Source organism: Macaca thibetana, chromosome 5, assembly GCF_024542745.1.
Source record: "Macaca thibetana thibetana isolate TM-01 chromosome 5, ASM2454274v1, whole genome shotgun sequence".
Taxonomy (NCBI): Eukaryota; Metazoa; Chordata; class Mammalia; order Primates; family Cercopithecidae; genus Macaca; species Macaca thibetana.
The window spans coordinates 30729594-30752240 of NC_065582.1; the positions used below are offsets into that span (position 1 = coordinate 30729594).

The window sequence follows — 22647 nt, forward strand, 5'->3', positions numbered from 1 at the left end:
GATCAATTCCAGAATCCTACACTGCATTTGGTTATCACATTTCCTTAGTTTCTTCCAATGTATGGTAGTTCTTGGGCATTTCTTCATCTTCCACACCCTCAATACTTTCGGGGAGTACTGGCCAGTTATTCTGTAGAATGTCCTTAAATTTGAGTCTGTCTGATATTTGCTCCACTTAGGTTGATTTTTAGTTAAGAATACCAGAGATGTCTCTTTCTCAGTACATTATATCAGGAGACACATGATGTTGACATGTCTTATTACTATTATTATTACTTATTACTTTGATGATCTGGTTAATTTGGTGTCAGCAGTTTTCTTCACTATTAAGTATTGATTTTTTCCTTTATAGTTAATTAATTGTGTGGGGGAGATATTTTGAGACTATGCAAATATCCCAATGATATGATCTATGATGTTATTTTTCATCATACCTTCACCCACTAATTTTGGCACCCATTGATGATTCTTGCCTATAGCAACTGCTACTGTGGCGTTTGCCTGCTGGTGATTTTCGATTTCCATCATTCCTTCATTTTCTAATTAGAATTCTACCGTAACAAAGAGCTGTCTCTTCTCCTGCTTTTTATTCAATTACTTACTTGTATCAGTATGGGCTCATGGATATTTTCTTCCCTAGGGGTAATACTCCGTTACTGCCATTATTTGCTTCTCAAATTGTCCCAATTTTGGCCATTGGGACTCCCTTTTGTATATACAGTCATTAGACTTTCTTCTGATTTATTTTTTAAATTTCAATTGGAGAATATGAAGGCTAAGGCTAACCTTACTACTTCCATTATGACAAAAAAAAATACGAAAATGAAATACATATATCAAAATCTCCCAAATGTAGTATGCTATCACAACTCTTGCTCACCCAAGACCTTATGCTCTTTGCTCTATATTTATACACATTATCACAAAACTTTCTCTTCATTGTCACTATTAAACCCATTTACCTTTTACCACCAACCCCCCAATCCTCAGACATTACTGGTATTTTGGAAGCACAAGGCCAAACTATTCACTAACAACAACAGAAATTCATTTTAACCAAAAGGTAATGAGCCTTAATGATGCTGCGCAGGGGGAGGGGAGCCAATCTCCAAAGGCCATACTACACGATTCCAATTAATAACATTTTTGAAATGACAAAGTTATAGAAATGGAACAGATCAGTGATCCCCAGAGGTGGGGTGGGGAAGTGACTGTGGCTATAAAGTCCAACAAGAACCATTTGCAGTGCTGGAATTGCTTTGTTTCTTGATTGCACTGATGCCAATATCCTGATTGTGATATTACACTACAGTTTTATAAGCTATTACTAATGGTAGAAACCGGGTAAAGGGTACACAGGATCTCTCCCCATTATTTCCTTCAATTGTATATGAATCTATATTTACCTCAATTATTTGAGATAATTCAATAACTGACATAATCACTTGAACACAGTGTTAACTATATAAATCAGAAGGAAGTCTAATGACTGTATATATAAAAGGGAATCCCAATGGCCAAATTTGGGACAATTTGAGAAGCAAATAATGACGGTAATGTAGTATTAAAAAGTTTAAGAAAGAAAATGATTCCACTTAAAAAATAAAATAAATTTTAAAAAATAATGAGTCTTAAATCTAGAATGAATTTTTAGGAGAAATCAGATAATCACCATAGTACCATAAACCTCTCAGATCCATTGATTGCTAGCTTCTAAGAAAGTTACTATCAGGCCTTCCCAGAATGACCTAATGATTAGTTCTTGTTCAGTGTTCTCTATCTTTCTTCTTAATTTTTATGTCGGGTGGAAACAAATACCATGAGCTACAGAACAGAAAGGTGCCAAGGGGCAGATACTATACTGTGTCGGTTTGTCAACTAAATTGCAAATGGCAGCAAAATGTAAATTTTTATTCACTTATTTTAATTCTAAAGCTCCACAGTCCATCATTTTCAACCTGTGGAAGGAAAGCAATGAGAAACAATAGCCAGAGGAAGAGGAGTTTAGTTCCAATGACAAAACAAAGTTCCACTTCAAGTCATTGACACTAACTCTCCCAAAACACTTCTTATACATACTGGATATTAAAGTACAGAAGAGGTGGAGCCAGGACAACTTAAAATCCAAGAACCAAGCTGTTCCCTCCACAAAAAAAACAATAACCCCACCACCACCGCACCCAGGGTAAATTCTTTCACAGACTGGAGGGAAAAAGGAAACAGCTGAATATAGCAAGAAACACACCCCTCTTAAAATTCAGTAGGTGGTGGCGATTTTGCATGTGAAAACAGGGGTGGTTTTTTTTTTTTCCTGAAAAAATAAAAATCTTAACAGTCAAAATAATGTGGCAATAAACTTATTTTTCTTCCCACAATGACTGATATAATCACTTGAACATAGTTTTAACTACATAAATACATATAAATATATATATATATATTCTAGCTCCGATAAAGCTACAAAAGATCAAGTGTAGGTACTACAAATTCCTTCTCCTCCTAATTTACCAATATCAGTTAATTTATCTAAACAAAAAATGGTATAGAGGAGTAAGAAACTGTTCTCAAAGACTCAATGCCATCATTACATTGTGCCATCACGAGTCAATTTTGAGTTTTTATATAAATAAGTTCATTTTTGCCTGCTTAAATTTAGAAGTTCTCCAACTCTTCCAAATGATGAAATGTTTGGAAATCACATTATCATTACAGAGTAAGAAATATATTTAGTGTAACTATACGGTGGTGTTTTGGGTTTTGTTTGTTTTTTTTGAGACATAGTTTCGTTCTTGTTACCCAGGCTGGAGTGCAATGGTGCAATCTCAGCTCACTGCAACCTCTGCCTCCCAGGTTCAAGTGATTCTCCCGTCTCAGTCTCCCCGAGTAGCTGGGATTACAGGCACCCACCACCACGCCCGGTTAATTTTTTGTATTTTTAGTAGAGACGGGGTTTCATCATGTTGGCCAGGCTGGTGTCGAACTCCTGACCTCAAGTGATCCACCTGCCTCGGCCTCCTAAAGTGCTGCGATAGAGGCATGAGCCACAGCACCCAGACTAGTTTAACTATATGATGAACCAGATATTTCAAACTAGATTCCCAGAATGTACATGTAGAAGATACTAATGTTTAAGTGAAAAAAATAGTGTGAGAAATCTTACAAATCAAGAATACTATATTCAACAACTTGGATTTTTTCCCATGAACTATGTAATATCCATGATCATCCTGTGTCATAATTAGGATGCACTGGTATAATTCAAGCATAGTTTTAACATAATGAGATATAAAAGGTGCACACATTCAGCCAGCCTGTCCAGTAGATTCTACTCCTGCAATATTTCTAATCCATCACCACTGTGTAATTCAGCCTCCCAACCATCTCAAGCCAGGAAAATGAACACCAGTCGTTAACAGAACTCTTGATCTCCTCCCTACTCTCACAAACCATAAGCTTCTAAACGCCAGTAATCATTCCTCATCCCTTCCTCAGTCCTCTTGTTCCCCGCACACTCAACAAACATCTACACATGTCGTCTTACCATGTGTGCTACTCATACGACAGTAGGTCAATCTGGAATACACTTCATGTCTGCTAGTTCACTGGTAAGTGAATTCTTACTCCCCTACGACTCAATACATATTCATCTAGGAAGTCCATATCCTCTTCAGTGCTGTCATAGGATAGGTGTTATAGCACTAATGAATTACAACCTACTTATAAGATAACAATAGATTAGTGAGTTACTTGAGGGACACACATTTCATCTTTGAATTCCCAAGGCCTGTTAAATAATAGATATTTTATAAAATATGCTATAAAGAGGACTAACATTAGGCATTACACTAAATAATGTACTTTCACTTAATCCACAAAACCTCAGAAAGCTATTATCATTTTACCGACAAAGAAACTGTTACCAAAAATAGAGTGAAGAGAAGGAATATCCCATAAAATACAGATTATTAAGGACCAATAATTTTCAGTGGTTTCCATATCTCCTAAGTCTAAATCAAATTTACCTTTTTTTAAAATAGAAACGGGGCCTTGCTATGATGCCCAGGCTGGTCTTGAACACCTGGGCTTCAAGAGATCCTCCCACCTCAGCCTCCCAAAGTGCTGGGATTACAGGTATGTGTGTCACCACTCCTGGCCAAAGTTACTTCCATATAAAATTTACAAAAAAGGAGTAATTTTTTTTCCTCATTAAGTTTTCATATGAGTCAAGCAAAATCAGAGTTTTTATTTCTAGAAGGTTATCATATCATTATTTCAGATAGTCCATTTATATCTGAGGCATATCCCATTACAATTTTATGTTACTTGAATTTCAAATTATCACCAATGGACTAGGTGCAGTGGTTCACACCTGTAATCCCAGCACTTTGGGAGGCTGAAGCAGGAGGATCACTTCTGCCCAGGACTTCATGACCAGTCTAGGCAACAAAGCGAGACCCTCATCTCTACAAAAAATTGTTTAAATTAGCCAGGCACAGAGGCATAAACCTGTAGACCCAGCTAGACAAGAGGCCGAGGTGGGAGGATTATTTGAGCCTGGGAGATAGAGGCTGCAGTGAGCCCGGGCAACAAAGCAAGACCCTATTCCAAATATATATTTCTCTCTCTCTTACCAAACTTGGTCTGTGGCCACACCATCCTGAAAGCACCCCATCTCATCAAATATCACCAAAGAAAGACCTTATTGTGATTCTTTGAATCATCCAAAATCTACCCAAATAAGTTTTTTTCAGGTCCAAAGTAAAATTTAAATGAAAAACTGCAGTGAATTTTCTTGTGACGCAAACAATATTTTCTTTCAAAACCGAGATTTAGAATAACAGTGCATCCTTCCTTTCTTAAAAACAGTGAGATTAAATGATAGCAATAAGAAGTCATAACTAGTTTTGATTTTATGTTCCTTCTTGAGAGAAAAACCAAGGTGGTCATCTTCTCCTAAAAAAAAAAAAAAAAAAAAAAAAAAAAAAATCTGTGAAATTCCAGCATTTGGGAATGACTGCAACTGCATTAACCAGTATCTGCATACAGCATTGCAGTTGGAGAGATTTTCATTTTGAATCTCAGCCAAGATATGCAAAGCTAATAATGGAACTGTTAATTACTAAATGTTTAAAGGGTTATTTGAAGGCGACTAAGGTTCTATCAATATTGCAAGGAACGTTAATATTTTTTATCATAAATTTAAGTTCTCATTTGTTCAAAGTCACATGACAACAGAGTTTGAAGTTCATGTTTCCGTTACAAATGTATTTCTGTACCAAGAAATTCAAATGTCATTGTGATGAAATCTAACTGCTTGTGGCCAATCATTTCTTTATGAGATATGCTTTTTAAATGGCATACAGATAATTTAGTTGTATTCTATGAACAAAAACTACTTGAGAAACAAATATTACTAAAGCCCCAAAATGGGCTAAAATGCAATGAAAGTATAAGCTGACAAATACAAGTCTGCTTATAAACAATGGTAAAAAGAAACTCAAATGGAAAATTTAACCGTAACAGACACAATTCTTCCAGTAGATTTGAAAGTTAAATATTTGTCAGATACTCTTTCATGCCGTTTCTCATAATTTACAGTTCTCTGGGCTAAAGTTATTTTTTTCAGCCCTCTCATTATGACTCAAGATGAATTCTACTGAGTGACTTCGCAATGAATTAAGTCCTGTATTCTTTATAACACATTAATGGGTTAGTAACTACATCAAAAGTTATAATAGCCAAAAAAAAAAAAAGTAAGATTATTAACTAGGAGGAGATGGGGTGGGGGTTATTTTACACATAACATTTTTAAAAGTAACTTTTACAACTAGCTAAAAATGCATTACATTAGGTCTTTAAAGAGAGGAAACAATTTTGCAATAGATGTTTCACCTGAAAAACCAAAAACAGTATGCATTTAAACACTCTACAGAAGCAATTTCAAAGGGCCTGAACTCAACAAGTTAATAAAATGGTTTAGAAAAATCATTTTATTGTATAAGCCTTGGGGGATAAAAGCTGTTTGTAATTTATTTACAATCTTTTACTTCACCAAATTGCCTTGGTGACCAAGCTTCTCATTTAAGTGATTAAAGACATAAACCCAAATAATTAAATAAAGCAATTACTTAAGAGTCCTGTTTTTCAACAGAGGTGCACTGAGAAATATCAGTAGAATGTTTTCAGGGCTCATTATTTTCAAGGAAGTTTGTTATTTAGAATACAATGCCCCATTGACTAGAACTCAGCCAGGTTTCCAGACACACAATATGGGATACACATTGGATTAAAGAGTTTTTTCCTCCTCTCAGAATATCAGGTGAAACAGTGATAGTCTCTTGAAACTGAACTATGTATAACCTGGCTAAAACTTCGATGATAATTTTTGGTATTTTTCCTTACTCTTCCCCCTCTCTAAAGATATAACCGAAATGTGTTTCCATTTTCCAGGTGGACATGAAAAGCTCCCAGTTTACGAAAGTTCCTAGTACTCTTCCCACCCCCAGATTCTCTTCAAGCCAACTTCTTAGGTTACACTAATGACATCAGGATTACTTCTAGGCAACTGATTGACCTAAATACAAAACTATGTTTTCACGGAGCTTGGGAAATGAATGAGGCCGGCAAGACTTTAAAAAACAAATAGAATTGAATAGCAGAGGAAAAAAAATTACATATGTTCCCCAATTCTTTTCCTTTTGCCTATAACGAGAATCACACAAACTCCTTTATCGAGTCTATCCTCAGAAAGAAGCACAACAGCAAACCTTTCCTAATTCCTGTCCTTCTGTTCATGATATCAAGCTTATTTAACAACGTTGCTTTTCTAATATTAAAAATTCTAACTCACAAACATTTATAAGACAAGGCTGTATGGAAAATCTTCCAGCGTTCCATTAACAAAGCATTCTTAACATAAAAAGTACCTTCTACAAAAACTTTATATATATAACTTTTGAGTAAATTTAAAATTTTTAGAAGATTACTCCTGGCCAGTCAGGTAAAGATGGAAAACGTTCACATTCTGAACAACTTTCTCTTGAAAACAAATAAACATGGGGTTTTGTAGTAATAACCAAACGAACATCAAAGTTAATAGGGCTGACACTTAGGAATGTTTGAAATGTTTGGTAGGTTTCCTTATGTTTACTTTTTCTATGACGGTCTGGTGGGGCAAATGTGCCGCTTTCCGACTGTCAATAAAGCTTTCATGTCGTGGGGTTAGTAGTAGCTGGCGCAGGCCAAGTTTTGTGTTGGGTCAGTTTTTACTCTATTCTACACAACTGGCAGGGGAACAGGAAAGTTTAACAGTTCATTTACTTGACACGGTCGGCCCACAGTCACAGTGGAGGTTTTGTCTCTTCTAGTCTTAGTTGGTGACCCGCCTCCCAACCTGATAGTAGGTTTTAGTCACTGTTATTCTTCTAACTAATCAACCAAATGCACCGCTTCCCCCTCTCTAATTTCCACCAAAGGCCTCTGACATCATTTTCTGACCAGCCTTGGTAGGTTCCAATACTCTCAGCATGCGTAATTTCACTTGGCACTTAAAACAATATTCTTGAAAGGAAATGAAATATCTCACTGAAATCTGCTTTTCCTTCACACTGAGACAGGGAATGTGCATTTTCAGATGCAGAAGACTGATCCAACTGACAATTTTAAAACAAATAAATGAGAAAGGCACAGGAGAGGCAGCGCGTGCAACACCAAGAGAAGAACAAGATCAAAGCAGGACATTCCTTGTTGGGATAAAAATAGTCTTTTAAAATGGGAACTTTCTGGAGACACTGAGATAAATTTTCTTGTAAAATTACAGCCATCTTCCACACGTTTGATAAGTATGTGCAATCTATCCATGATCTCCCAGATGTGACAGCTCCATCAAGGAAAATGAAAAATCAAAAACGGTACCAGGTGCCATTCTTGGGGCTTGTCCAAAAGCAGCCAGGGGAAGATTATATTTTATTATGTTCTCCCCACAGTAAATAATAATCAACATGAGAGAAGGAGAGCATTTGGATTTGAACAGATGGCATCCAACACCTAACAAGCGAAGCAACACTTTCAAGCATTAGATCCTAAACGTCTGATGGTCCCAAGGATCAGGAGGGCTTATTTGTCTTAAGAGGGTTGGCAGGCAGGACCTCCTGTAGTCACCATCCCAACGCTTAGGAATATGCGTCATTATCCAGTCAGCAACTAAAAGGGGAGAAAATTAAGCTACCACATTTTCATAAAATATCCCCCTCTCCAGTAAAACTTGAGACAACCAAATCCAATCCTATCAGCCGCTACAAGTAAGAGAATAAGCCTGCAGGTAAACAAATGTATAAAGGTTAACAAACTTATCTAATTTTGACAAGGTTGTGCAACACCAAAAGAATCCGCAGGGTGCCCTTCCCGAGGGTGTATTTGAACATGCCTGCTCTGCAGCTATGTCTGCAATTTAAACTAAAAGCATTAACCTAGCTATTCAACTTTTTTTTCTCTTCAATTGAAAGCAGTATCCTTCGAAAAACAAAAGCAAAACAGTAAACTATACATAAACACCTCAATGTTTTACTAGAAGGTCAGCACGGATCTGTCTTTAGCACAACCGTACAGGTTTCCTCCTATACCTTTCAAACACCACTGAACTCCAAGGGTCACTTGCAAGGGGAGGAACGGATCTGAAGTCAGAGGGAGCAAGAGTCGCTGGCCGAGGGGAGATGAGACCCCAACCCCTGATATTCAGAGGCCACCGAGGGCGGCCCGGGAGAAGGAAAGCTAGAGAATACACACACACACACACACACACACACACACTCACACTCACTCTCTCTCTGTCTCTGTCTGTCTCTCGGCGGGGCCACATGGGGGGAAAGGTCAGTCATGGGTAGGGGAGCGTTAAGGAGCAGAATGTCAAGGAGAGGGAAAAATAAAATCAGGATAGGCGGAGTAAAAGACTCGGAGGTGAGATGCCTTTGGCAGTTGGGGGTCCTAATGCAAGAAGTGGGGTGCTCCGGGCGAACTGTGTCAGGAAGGAGGTGGGAGGACAGGGGAAGACGCAGCCTGCGAGGCAGAAATCCGGCCAAGTGCAGGCGGCCGCCGCGTTCTCACCTGGGGGGTCCTTTCAGGGGGGTTCTTCATCACCGCCTGGCGGAAGCTGTTATCTACGTAGGACGCCATCTCCCCACTGGGGGCCGGGCTGGGGCCGCTCCGCACCCTGGCCGGCCTCCTCCCGGCCCAGCGCCGCTGCTGCCTCCGCCCTGCGCGCTGCGCCCGCCCGCCCGCGGCTAATCAGCCAAACCGCGCGGCGGCGGCGACGGCGGCGACGGCGGCGGCGGCGGCGCGGGGCCCGCGCGGGGGGGCGCCTTGGCTGGGCCCGGCGGCCGGGAGCGCGGCACAGGCGCAAGGGGCGCTGGACGCAGCCGGGAGGGTCGCGGCGCCCCTAGGCTGCCGTGCGGTGCGCCCCGCAGGCGGAACTCCTCTTCCTCCTCCTCCTCCTCCTGTTCCTCGCCGCTCCGCCGGCTCCCTCCGGCCCAGGCTCGACACGCCTCCCCAGCTCCACTCGGGGGACAGTGGCGGCTCCTCCTGGCCCCAGCGAGCCCGAGTTATTTTTAGGGAGGTACGAGTGGCAGTGGGGAGGGGTGCGGGCAGGCGGAGCCTCCTCCCCCACGGCGCTGAGGGTCGCCCCCTCCTCTCAGGGGTTTGTGCCGCCGCCCAGGGGTCTCCGAGAATCACTTGGATCTTCCGCGTCCCCAGTCCTCGGGCGCTCGGGTGCCTCGGCCGCCGGTCGGGAGGACGGACCGGGTGGGTCTGGCTCAGGTCCGGGCGCTGCGAAGCCCGATCGCCTCGGCCGCCGCTCCTGGTCTCTGTCTACTGGGCTCGGCCGTCCCTCCCGACTGCTGCTGCATCCCCTCGGGCCGCCCAGCCGCCGCCGCCGCCGCCTCTGCTGCTCGGGCCGCCGCTGTGGGCTCCGCCGCCGCCGCCTCCCCCCATGAGCGCGCCCGGAGCGGAGCTGCCCCGGCGCCGGCGCCGCCGCGGCCAGAGCACCCGGCCCGGGCTGCAGCCCTCCGGCCCAGTCGCTCTCGGCAACTTTGTTCCTCGTCTGCGCGGGGCGGGGGAGGGGGAAGAGGGGGCCACGGACAGCCCGGGTTTGGACTCCCGGCAGCGGGCGTCCGAGGGCCAAGAGCCGAGCGCCGCGAACCGCGCACAGCCCCCTCAGAGAGAGTGTTTGGGAAGCGGCGATTCCCCTCCTCTTCCTCCGCCTCTTCCTCCTCCTGCGCCTTCTCCGGCCGCCGGAGCCGCTCCTCAGGGAGGAAGCGGCCTCCGGGGCTTGTTGCTTTGTGCTGCAACCATGGTGAGGAATGAGTGACAGCGCGGGGGCGAGTCGGCGGCCGCCGCATCATCGCGGGGCGGGGCAGCCCCGTCGCGCCGGGTCCCGCCTCCCCGCTCCCCGCCCGCCGGCCGGCCGCGCCCTCGCGTCTGACCAGCACCTTCGGTGGCGCCCAGGTGAGCAGCGCTCGGGCCGCTAGGGGGTCGCGGAGCCCTCGGCCGGGCTGGCGGGTCCCTCGCGCGGCCTGGACCCGAGGAGGGGGCGCAAGTCCTGGTGCCCCGGCGAGAAGCGCAGGGCTTTCCTCACGCAGTGCCCCCCCACTGTCTCACGTGCGCCCCCTCCCCATACCCGACGCGCCCTACTAGGAGACCCAGCCGCGTCGGGTCGCCACTCCCCGCCCGCTCCTGACGCCACGCCGCCGCCCCGGGACTGAAAGCTAACCCCGGGCAGAAGACCGGCCCACCAACGCGGGCTGTACTATTCTTTTGGAGCCCAAGAGTTGGGTGCGAGTTGCTTATGTGGCGATAAATCCTCTTAGGATTTATTTTGCTTATTTGTAATTTGCTGCACCCTCCCCTGCTTTCCAAGCCCACTCTGGCACCTCAGACAGTAAAATGACCACGAAATTAGGCAGAGAGATTTCAACACCAGACCCACTACCACCCCTAGACCAACAAACACTCCAGATTTAAAGGGGATCACTCCTTGGCGACGGACCAGGATGTCAAGTTCTGTGACATAATCAGAAACATTTATTGGTAGATCTGGCTCTGCCTTGGACAGAACAAACCACCTCCTCTAGGTGCTCAAATTTCCAAACCAGACTCACTTGGTGCAGAAACAATACCTGGTCCTTCAAGATGTCACCGCTCCTGCTGCTTCCCTCAGCTCCCCTCCTCTCCTTGCCCTGGCCACGTAGAGGTGTGTAAGATCAGCCCAAGCATCGGGGACCACTCTGCTGTTTTCATCCCAGGGATTTATTTTTGTTTGCTCCCACCCCCCATAAGTTCATATTTTGATATCTATAGAGACAATGAGTTTTATGTATGAGCTACTACATTGAACTTTCATCAAATTTTCAAACATGTTTGTCAACATCTAGTTTAAACACTTGGAATAGATTGTCAGCTAACATTTTGGGGTTCCTTAAGTCACCTGTGTGCACTAAACAGCTTGTGTGACTTCCTAGCGAAGGCACTGTCCCTGCCCAACCTTGTGAAATGGAATCTGAGTTACAAATTGTGTCTATAGACCTTTTTATATTACTCTTGCTGTAACTGCTTCTCTATATTTCTCTTTCACCTCTTAGTTGAGCCCCAACATCAAATTCTCTATGACATAGGCCACTACCTTGAAAGCAGAGGAACATGAATAATTGCCAGTACAGCTCTGAAAAAAGAGAGGCAGATAAAAGAATTCAAACCCAATGAAGTGAAAAAATATAACTGACATCTCCACCTGGTGTCTAATAGACATCTCAGAATTCACATGTGCAAACCAGGCTCCAGATCTCCTGTCTCAGACACCCACAACCTTCCCCATCCTCTGTTAATCACATCTACACTATTCTCATTGCCCGGATGAAAACCTTGACTTCCTTGACTCCTTTCTTTCTGTTATACCTCAAAAGTGACCGTAAAAATCGTCAGCTCAACCTCCAAAATACCATATCTGAACTCTAATCTCTATCTGCCACCTCTACTGCCATGACCCTCGTCCAATCCAGCATCATGTTTGGCCAGCACTTTGTCATAACCACCCACCTGGTCCCCTTCTTTCTTTCTTTTTTTTTTTTTTTTTTTTTTTTTTTTTTTTTTTTTGAGACGGAGTCTTGCTCTGTAGCCCGGGCTGGAGTGCAGTGGCCGGATCTCAGCTCACTGCAAGCTCCGCCTCCCGGGTTTACGCCATTCTCCTGCCTCAGCCTCCGGAGTAGCTGGGACTACAGGCGCCCGCCACCTCGCCCGGCTAGTTTTTTTTGTATTTTTAGTAGAGACGGGGTTTCACGGTGTTAGCCAGGATGGTCTCGATCTCCTGACCTCGTGATCCGCCCGTCTCGGCCTCCCAAAGTGCTGGGATTACAGGCTTGAGCCACCGCGCCCGGCCTGGTCCCCTTCTTTCTAACCCTGCTTGCCATACAGTTCATTTCCAACGCAGCGCCAAAGTGTGAATTCTTTTCACTTCTTCTCAAATCATTCCTCTGCTTAGCTCCCCATACCACTCGAGCTAAAAGCCAGAGTCTTTACCATGGCCTGAATGACCTATGGACCTTTATTTCTCTGACATCTTCTCCTACTATTCTGTTCCCAAGCACATTAGCCTCCATGCTGTCTCTGAAACAGTAAGCAAATTCCAGTCTCATGACCTTTCCATCTGCTGTTCCCTCTACTGCCTGGATTATCTCTCCCCCTCTCCCCACCCCACTTGCACCCACAAAAACAAAAAGAAAAATGCACACACACAACAACCAAAATATAGAATGTTGTTCCTCCATTGTCATATCTTTGTTTGAATTTCACCTTCCCTGTAACTCCATACACTCTGGTTATCTTCCTTGCTTTACTTACCACCTAACATACTATATATTGTACAGGTGCTCACCCACTTAGGATGGGGTTACATCCTGATAAACCACTGTAAGTCACAAATATCGTAAGTCAGAAATGCACTTAATACCCTGATAAACCCATTATAAAGTGGAAAAATCAAAAGTCAATTTCTTGACCATCATAAATTGAGAACCGTCTATACTTATTTATTTTATGTATTGTTTTATCCCTCCACTGTAATGTAAGCTTCTAAGTCAGGGATGTTTGTCCCTTTTTGTTTACTGCTGTATCCTCAACACAAGACAGGCAGCCAACAAATATGTATTAAATGGATACATGAAGTAGTTCATGTTACCTTGTATTTGTATGAGATTGTTACATACATTATCTTCCTTGTGTCCCTGGTTGGCGGGAGAAGACTGGGAGAGGAAACTTAACCTCTCTGAGCCTGTTTTCTGTTTTATAAAAAGAGAGTAAAAATTGAATAGTCAGGCCAGGCAAAGTGGCTTACTCCTATAATCTCAGCACTTTGGGAGGCTGAACCAGGAGGATAGCTTGAGGCCAGGAGTTCAAGACCAGCCTGGTCAACATAGCAAGACCCCCACCTCTACAAAAACAAAAACAAAAAGTAGCTGGGCATGGTGGGGTGCACTTGCAGTCCTAGATACTCAGGAGGCTGAGGTGGGAGGCTATCTTAAGCCCAGGAATTCGAGGTTGCGGTAAGCTATGATCACACCATGGCACTCCAGCCTGAGTGACAGAGCAAGACCCTATCACAAAAAAAAAGAAAAAGTTGCATACCGTGAAGATTTGTGAAGATCCAAGATAATACATGCAAAGTGCCTTTGCATAGTGGTTTAACAACAGTATATACTCAATAAATGGTAGTTGTATTTAAGATTATTCTCATCATTGCAATCTTCTGAGGCTAGTGGGACACTGTTTTCTTATTTACAGGTGAAGAACTGATGCTAAAACAAGCTACGTGACTTTTCCTAGTTCCGGGCCTGCCTTTCACTTTAGAAAGTTCTGGAGCCAGCTAACAAATGGGGACCCATATACTCTATCGTAAATACTAAAAGCTACAAATTAACTGGGGAAGTACTGCTGCAGGGAGTACTGGTGTCTGGTCTGCAACTGGAATCTCTTTTTCTTTCCATCTCAACTTCGTCCTATCCCATGGAAAGGTTCACACGTAAGAGGACAACCCAGCCGGGTGCAGTGGCTCATGCCTGTAATCCCAATACTTTGGGAGGCTGAGGTGGGCGGATCACGAGGTCAGGAATTCAAGACCAGCCTGGCCAATATGGGGAAACCCCGTCTCTACTAAAATACAAAAATTAGCCAGGCGTGTTGGCGTGCGCCTGTAGTCCCAGTTACTTGGGAGGCTGAGGCAGAAAAATTGCTTTTACCCGGGAGGCAGAGGTTGTTTGCAGTGAGCCGAGATCAAGCCACTGCACTCCAGCCTGGGTGACAGAGTGAGACTCCATCTCAAGAAAAAGAAAAGGACAACCCAGCCTACACATCTAAGTGATATCACACCTCTCAAAAAAGCCAGTCCTTGGTGATTCCTCTGGCCAAGGACCAGCCTTGGAAGATGATGGCAGGGCAGTCAGGACCAGGCTTCTAGGTGCTCAGAGAGTATGGAACTCCTTGCCCCATGGGGAGGGGGGATGCTAGAGGGGACCTTCTACACCAAACAGGAGTGCCTCTCTGCCAGATCTCACAGCGAGAGTTATGAATTCCGGTTGCAAACCCAAGTCTTTTTTCTCTGTGTGCTCTACTCTGACATTGAATTACATCAATCACCTCAGGTAAGACATAATAGTATGTCTTATCCACCAACAAAATGACTAACTCGCTGTCACCTTCTAAGCTATCATTTAACTTCAATTAAAGCTAATTTTCACGCTATGTATAACCTACTTATCTACATATGTCAATAATGCATATCACCACTCAGCATCTAGGACATCAGATACTTGGCATGCGTTGCTGTTTTATTAACATTTGAGCACCAGTAATGTGCTAGGCACAACCTGGAAGACAGAATTAGACAAAGATCTGCCACTCTGCCAATTAGGCTAAACCAAACTGTGTCAACAAACCATAATCAAAGTAAGCCATCTATTATGCTGCCTCATAAAGGCAAGTGTAAAAATGAGAGTTTCTTTGTTCTGTTTCAACCACCATCATATTATCTAGAAAATCATTAGGGGATAGGAAGAGAGACAGAGCACTGGGTTTTAAGTTCAGAAATACTTTTCAAGTTCTGGCCTTAATATCATTCTACTTGTAACTTAAAAAGCTTTGATCTTTCCAACTGTAAAATCTAATACATCCCTAAATATATCATGTGGGTTAGACATTTAGGGTCATCTTTAAAAGTGAATTAAAATATTTGTTTTAAATTCCCATGAGTCCAGCTATGCCCAAGATTAGAGAGATTTTACATACATAGCCATTTTGTTTTAAAAACACGTCGAGCCCTTACTGCTCCATCAATAAATATTTATTGTGTGCTTTCCTGTGTGCCAGGTACTGATCTCCATGCCTGGAATACCAATAATGAATAAGACAAATATGGTTCCTTCCCTGGCCTCCTGGGAGCTTGTTCCATGTGCCAAGCATTGGTTTAATTTACTCACCTCTCCTACAAGGAGGGTGACGATAATAGAAAGGATCCAGGAAACTGCCCTCCTCTGCTAAGACAAGAGATTCCTCTCGTTACTGCTTTCTCCAGTTGTTACAACCCTCTCAAGGCAAGATTTCCAGCTGAGAGAAGTTGGATTCTGTTGAAGACATTCCTCACACCACTCCCCCTTCCCTAGAAACTTTTTTTTTTTTAAAGCATTGTTTTGCAATTACTTTTACCCTTGCAGTCAAGTCAGTAAGAATCTCAGGAGAGTGGAAGGGTGTCGTTTACACAATATATCATTCTCAGTGAGCACACTCCACTAGGAAATACTGTATTCACCTACAAGTAGCATTCCAGAGAGTCTCTAATGGGGAGTACAATTACAGACATTCAGGGAGAGATACAGTGAGTTCATAAGATAGATCTCAAGATGAAGTGTATCAGAAGCACAGGTAGAGTATCAGACTATTCATTTTGATTGTACAGGAATCATAACATTCAGAGTTGAGGATGCTGCCACAGAACTATTCTAACATAGAGGTCAGGTAGATGTTTCGATATTTTGGAACTGATTCAGAAAAAGGAAACCATCTCCCCCGATTTATCAATATTATTACCTAGGTTCTGCCCTGGACATAATATAAAATAAAAATAAATCAAAAATATACACACTAACAAAACTGTTCTATTCAGTTACACTATTGTATCCCTCACACTGACATAACTACTTTCTTTAATTGATTTGTTTGCACTTGAAATATAGGGCTAGTGGTAGAGAGCAACCTTTGTATTTCCCTTATTGTGAGAAAGCTGATGCTGACATTTCTAAAAGGAAATGCATTGTTAAACTTGTAATCCACTATCAATTCCTTCTATTGTTATGTAGTATTTGGCATTTATTTTTATAAATTGGCCCATGGGATGATGGTCCAAAATCATTTGGCCGCTTTAAGGGGAGTAAAGGAGTTTAGGTAAGAGATACAGATTAAGGGCTCTTTTTTTTTAAAGCCTAAAAGCAGGTAAAATTAAGAACTTTATTTTAAAATCTAACAATATAAATGCACTACATAATCCAAGAGTATTTAATGCACAGATCTTTTAGAGCTTACACTAGATATCATGAAAGCTCAAGATAGTAATTGAAAAAGAAAAAAACCTCCCATTTCCAACATGCAGAGTTAACCCATTGAGAGAATTCTGTCATCACAGAGCATTGTACAAGATGGTATCTGGGTTTTTCCAGTTCTGTTAAGGTGATTATACACAACTGAAATTACATCCATAAGCAAACTGGTGTGCAGTGCAGAATCTGTAAAAGTGTTCCAAAAAAGTAAAACAGCTGCACTTAGTGCCAACTCTGTTCTCCAGGTGGTATTCAAGGGTAAATGTAAGTGTGCTATAGTACAGCTGTCGACCATAGCAGTGTCAAAATCAGACAAGGTCATTTGAGAAAACAAAACAAAACCAGTATTCTTGGCCAGCTGTGATTTTTAAAATGCCAATACTAATAATCATTCTGAAGTCATGATTATTTAATATTTGTTAAATCCAAGACTAGTGCTAGGCACCATATGTACATAAACAAAGACAAAGTGCTTATGTGTTGAGCTTACAAATCTAAATTAGGCAAAGGAAGTGAAGGGCAAACAAGGGCATGGGAAACACACACTGAGGACCTCTTTAGAAAATGAGGTGTTTTTTAAAATAATAATTATTATTATTATTATTATTATTTTGAGATGGAGTCTCTCTCTGTCGCCAGCCTGGAGTGCAGTGGCGCGATCTCGGCTCACTGCAACCTCTGGCTCCCAGGTTCAAGTGATTCTCCTGCCTCACCTTCCCGAGTAGCTGGGACTACAGGCGCACGCCAACACACCCAGCTAATTTTTGTATTTTTTAGTAGAGACGGGGCTTCACCATGTTGACCAGGATGATCTCGATCTCTTGACCTCTTGATCCGCCCCCCCTCGGCCTCCCAAAGTAGTAGGATTACAGGCATGAGCTACCGCACCCAGCCAGATTGTTATTTTTGTTTTAGCTATCAGAAGGTCCATTATCTTGGCCAGGCGCGGTAGCTCACGCCTGTAATCCCAGCACTTTGGGAGGCTGAGGCGAGTGGATCCCGAGGTCGGGAGATCGAGACCATCGTGGCTAACACGGTGAAACCATGTCTGTACTGAAAATGCAAAAAATTAGCTGGGCGTGTGGCAGGCGCCTGTAGTCCCAGCTACTCGGGAGGCTGAGGCAAGAGAATGGTGTGAACCTGGGAGGCAGAGCTTGTAGTGAGCCAAGATCGTGCCACTGCACTCCAGCCTGGGTAACAGAGCAAGACTCCATCTGAAAAAAAAAAGAAAGCCCATTATCTTGCAAAACAAAAATTAAGGAGGAGGAAAATCAAAGGAGAAAAGCGTATTGCCTTTTTGGGAGTTTAAAGAGGAAGGCTTAAATATGAAATGGCACCATGTATCAAGTTAGAGACCTGAAGGAAGAAAGCACAGGTAAATGGCAAAAAGAGAAACTGTCAACATTGAATGGAATACAATACAGGGACTAAGTGAAGATAATGTATGAGAAACGGCTCAGAAGAAAGTAGAACTGTCCAAGCCCTTGAGAGGCATATCACAATTGGTCCTGGCCATCTTCTGTGTTTTTCTTTTAGTAACGTTTTACTTATCACCTAAAATAAATAGTACCAGTGATAAGTTCTGGTATGGCATTTAAAACAGAGTTCAGTTTCACCTTGTGCTTATCTCACTTAAAAGGAATGAGTCTATTTCATCATAGTCTTTCTGTAAGAATCCAGTGATAATTAAGCCAAGTCACAAACCAATAAAAACTCATAATACTCCACCCCTACCTGGCCAGGTGCCTCATAGATGGGTCTATTGACACGAAAGAAATAGCATAGAAGTGATTGAAGTAACAGAATTTTATCATATTGCTACAGAGAGGGAAATGCGATCTGCATTATCAATGAAGTCAATAAATGCAGCTTTATAAGGTTATAATAGAATATATGATATAAGTGATATAAAGGAAAAACCTTAGGTCTGATATAAGATAGCCCTGAATTTGAAAAGTTATTGTGATTTACATTAGCTCTGTGCCCTTGAGTAAAGAATTTAACTTCTCTGAGCCTAAATTTCCACCTTTGTAAAATGTGGTTAGAAGAAATATCTTCCTTGTGGTCAGGTGGGTGGTTCACGCCTGTAATCCCAGCACTTTGGGAGGTCAAGGCAACCAGATCACTTGAACTCAGGGGTTTGAGACCAGCCTGGCCAACATGGTGAAACCTCGCCTTCAGAAAAAAAAATGCAGAAATCAGCTGGGCGTGGTGGCACACTCACGTACTCCCAGCTAAGGTGGGAGAATCACGTGAACCTGGAGGCAGACGTTGCAGTAAGCCCATATCGTGCCACTGCACTCCAGCCTGGGTGACAGAGAGAGACTCTGTCTCAACAGAAAAAGAAAGAAATATTTTCCTTGCTAGATTGATATGACAATGATTCAAAGCAGGATTAATTAAAAAAAAAAAAAATCATGGCTGGGCATGGTGGCTCACGCCTGTAATCCCAGCACTTTGGGAGGTCGAGGCAGGTGGATCACCTGAGGTCAAGAGTTCAAGACCAGCATGGCCAACATGATGAAACTCCATCTCTACTAAAAGTAGAATAATTAGCTGAGCGTGGTGGCGGGCGCCTGTAATCCCAGCTATTCAGGAGGCTGAGGCAGGAGAATTGCTTGAACCCGGGAGGCAGAGGTTGCAGTGAGCCACGATTGCACCATTGCACTCCAGCCTGGGTGGCAAAATAAAAACTCAGTCTCAAAAAAATAAAATAAAATAATTAAAAAATAAAAAATATTTTTCCTCTGACCCATCTCCCAAAAATAAATTGCATTAGTTCTAGACTATTTATATGGCCCTTCCAGTTTCTATGAAAGAACTTAGGCTAAAAATATATCAACTTGTCTAATTCACTTTACAGAATTTTGAACTTAGAAAACTAAAATAAGCTTTAATTGATTTGTTGTAAACAACCCAGAGCCTCAAATATAAGTAATTTCCATCTGGATCAGTGATTCCTAGATGCAGGTGATCAGCATCTTCGCAATGCTAAGAAGGCTGGCACAGGTAGACAGAGCTGGCAGTCCCCAGAAATCCTGTAGCATCCCACAAGACAGAACAGGAGCTGTGTTGCAGATATGTCAAACTGGGGCTCTGGAGGCATCTCTGCCTTTATTGAATAAATGAAAATTAGAATTTACTCTTACAAATATTTAATCTGTCACCAGGTTTGTGTCCATTTTATAAAGCATGAGATAGTTGTCCTCTATTAATTTGTGTGATTGTCCCATTTTTAAAATTATTTATTTCAAATATTAATATGTACAAATGTAAATATAGCACTCAAAAGGCTAAATCTAAGAAGTGTATAATAAAGTTGAATTAGAGAGATCCAATTTAATTATATTCAAAGGTAATAGTCACAGTGCTGCTTGTAACATTTGCAGTTCCCAGGTTTTCAAAAGATTTTAAAATCAAACCAATCTCTGCCATACCCTGGCCCACCACAGGACAAAGAATGATGCTTCAGAAGCTTCTCATTATTCTGTCCAACATTAGCTATAGCAATACAGTCTGATAAACCAAGAGGAGTATGTGCAAAAAGACCTGAGACATTTCTTCTACCAATTTATCTTTTTATTGCATTTTATTTAAAGTTGTGGGATACATGTGAAGGACATGCAGGATTGTTACATAGGTAAACGTGTGTCATGGTAGTTTGCTGCACCTATCAACCTATCACCTAGGTATTAAGCCCCGCATACGTTAGCTATTTATCCTGATGCTCTCCCTTCCTTCCTATTCTCTACCAGGCCCTGGTATGTGTTGTTCCCCTCCCTGTGTCCATGTGTTCTCATTGTTCAACTCCCACTTATAAGTGAGAACATGTGGCATTTGGTTTTCTGTTCCTGTGTTAGTTTGCTGAGGATAATGGCTTCCAGTTCCATCCATGTCCCTGTAAAGGACGTGAGGACAAGATCTCATTCCTTTTTATGGCTCCATAGTATTCCATGGTATACATTTACCACATTTTCTTTATCCAGTCTATCACTGATGGGCATTTGAGTTGATTCCATGTCTTTGCTATTGTGAATAGTGCTGCAGTGAACATATACATGCATGTGTCTTTATAATATAATTCTTTGTATTTCTTTAGGTATATACCCAGTATTGGGATTGCTGGGTCAAATACTGTTTCTGGTTCTAGATCTTTGAGGAATCACCACACCGTCTTCCACAATGATTGAACTCATTAACATTCCCACCAATAGAGTAAAAGCATTCCTATTTATCCACAGCCTTTCCTGCATCTGTTGTTCCTTGACTTTTTAATCATCACCATTCTAACTGGTGTAGCTAGTATCTCATTTTGGTTTTGATTTGCATTTCTCTAATGATCAGTGATGTTGAGCTTTTTTAAAATATGTTTGTTGGTCGCATAAATGTCTTCTTTTGAGAAGTGTCTCTTCACCTGTCTTTTGCCCACTTCTTTATAGTTTTTTTTTTTTTTTTTTTTTTTGTACATTTGTTTAAGTTTCTTGTAGATTCTGGATATTAGACCTTTGTCAGATGGATAGATTGCAAAAATTTTCTTCCATTCTGTAGGTTGTCTGCTCACTCTGATGATAGTTTCTTTTGTTGTGCAGAGGTTCTTTACTTTAATTAGATTCCATTTGTGAATTGTTGCTTTTGTTGCAATTGCTTTTGGCATTTTAGTCGTGAAGTCTTTGCCCATGCCTATGTCCTAAATAATATTGCCTAGGTTTTCTTCTAGGATTTTTGTGGTTTTAGGTTTTACATTTAAGTCTTTAATCCATCTTGAATTAATTTTTGTATAAGGTGTAAGGAAAGGGTCCAGTTTCAATTTTCTGCATATGGCTAGCCAGTTTTCCCAGCACCATTTATTTAATAGGGAATCCTCTCTCCGTTGCTTGTTTTTGTCAGGTTTGTCGAAGATCAGATGGTTGTGGATATGTGGTCTTATTTCTGAGATCTCTATCCTGTTCCATTGGTCTGTGTGTCTGTTTTTGTACCAGTATCATGCTGTTTTGGTTACTGTAGTCTTGTAGTATAGTTTGAAGTCGGATAGCCTGATGCCTCCAGTTAAGTTCTTTTTGCTTAGGATTGTTTTGGCTGTATGGGCACTTTTTTGGTTCCATATGAATTTTAAAGTTTTTTCTAATTCTGTGAGGAATATCAGTGTCTACTGATTTATCTTGATGGTCATTTAACAATACTTGCAAGACACACTTTATGTAGTGTAACACAACTTCCATCAAGAACTATGGAAACTTGTGAAGACAAAGTCATCCAAGAATTTCTGGGAGGAATGGTAGCAGAAGCCTTGGCACTGAGTCTCAGACCGATTGTTTTTTTCCTGGCAATATACTGCAAGAGATCTCGGAGGAGTACAGACACTTTTGCCTGATTAGAGAATCTATACTTTCTGTTACTATCTCAGAAGCACAGTTAACTGTAGGCCTCTATCCTGGTACCTGCCAATATTAGAGAGTGGTCCCCTTTCTGAGCAAGACATTTCTTTGGCTTTTATAAACACAGTGAGAATGAAATTGGAGAAACAACTTTAGTGAAGAGTTTCAATTCTCCCCTTTTCCCTATCAAAGTGCCAGTGTCCAGACCATCGAGTTGTCATTGTCCAATTTCTGTCCTTTCCCTAAAGTGAGATTATTTTGAAGGACTCTGGTCTCATCTAGAGCTGGAGACAGACTAAACCATGGGGATAAGATCTGTGAGCAAAGCTAGGCAATAATTGGGGAAACAGGAGGGATAGGGAGGAAAAATATGAATTCCGAGTCCATGGTAATACCTAATCACGTTTCTCATACTTCATCTGGGAGATATTTGAAACACATATCAAAAATAGCAAGCAGGGGGTGTAGGAGATAAAGAGAGAGGTTGATTAATGGGTATAAACATACAGTTAGGGACAGGCGCAGTGGCTCATGCTTGTAATCCCAACACTTTGGGAGACTGAGGCAGGTGGATGGCTTGAACCCAGGAGTCTGAGACCAGTCTGGCCAACATGGTGAAACCCCGTCTCTATCAAAAAATACAA

The 22647-nt window shown here is 42.2% G+C and overlaps 1 protein-coding gene across 1 annotated transcript in view; it reads right to left on the reverse strand.

The window, feature by feature from the left end:
* The window catches only part of RAPGEF2 (Rap guanine nucleotide exchange factor 2), a 487682-nt gene that overhangs the window by 250294 nt on the left and 214741 nt on the right, over positions 1–22647 (reverse strand). The window contains exon 2 of the mRNA XM_050790923.1: positions 9103–9248. Within this exon, the coding sequence (XP_050646880.1) occupies positions 9103–9248 (146 nt within the window). The remainder of the gene's footprint in view (positions 1–9102; positions 9249–22647) is intronic.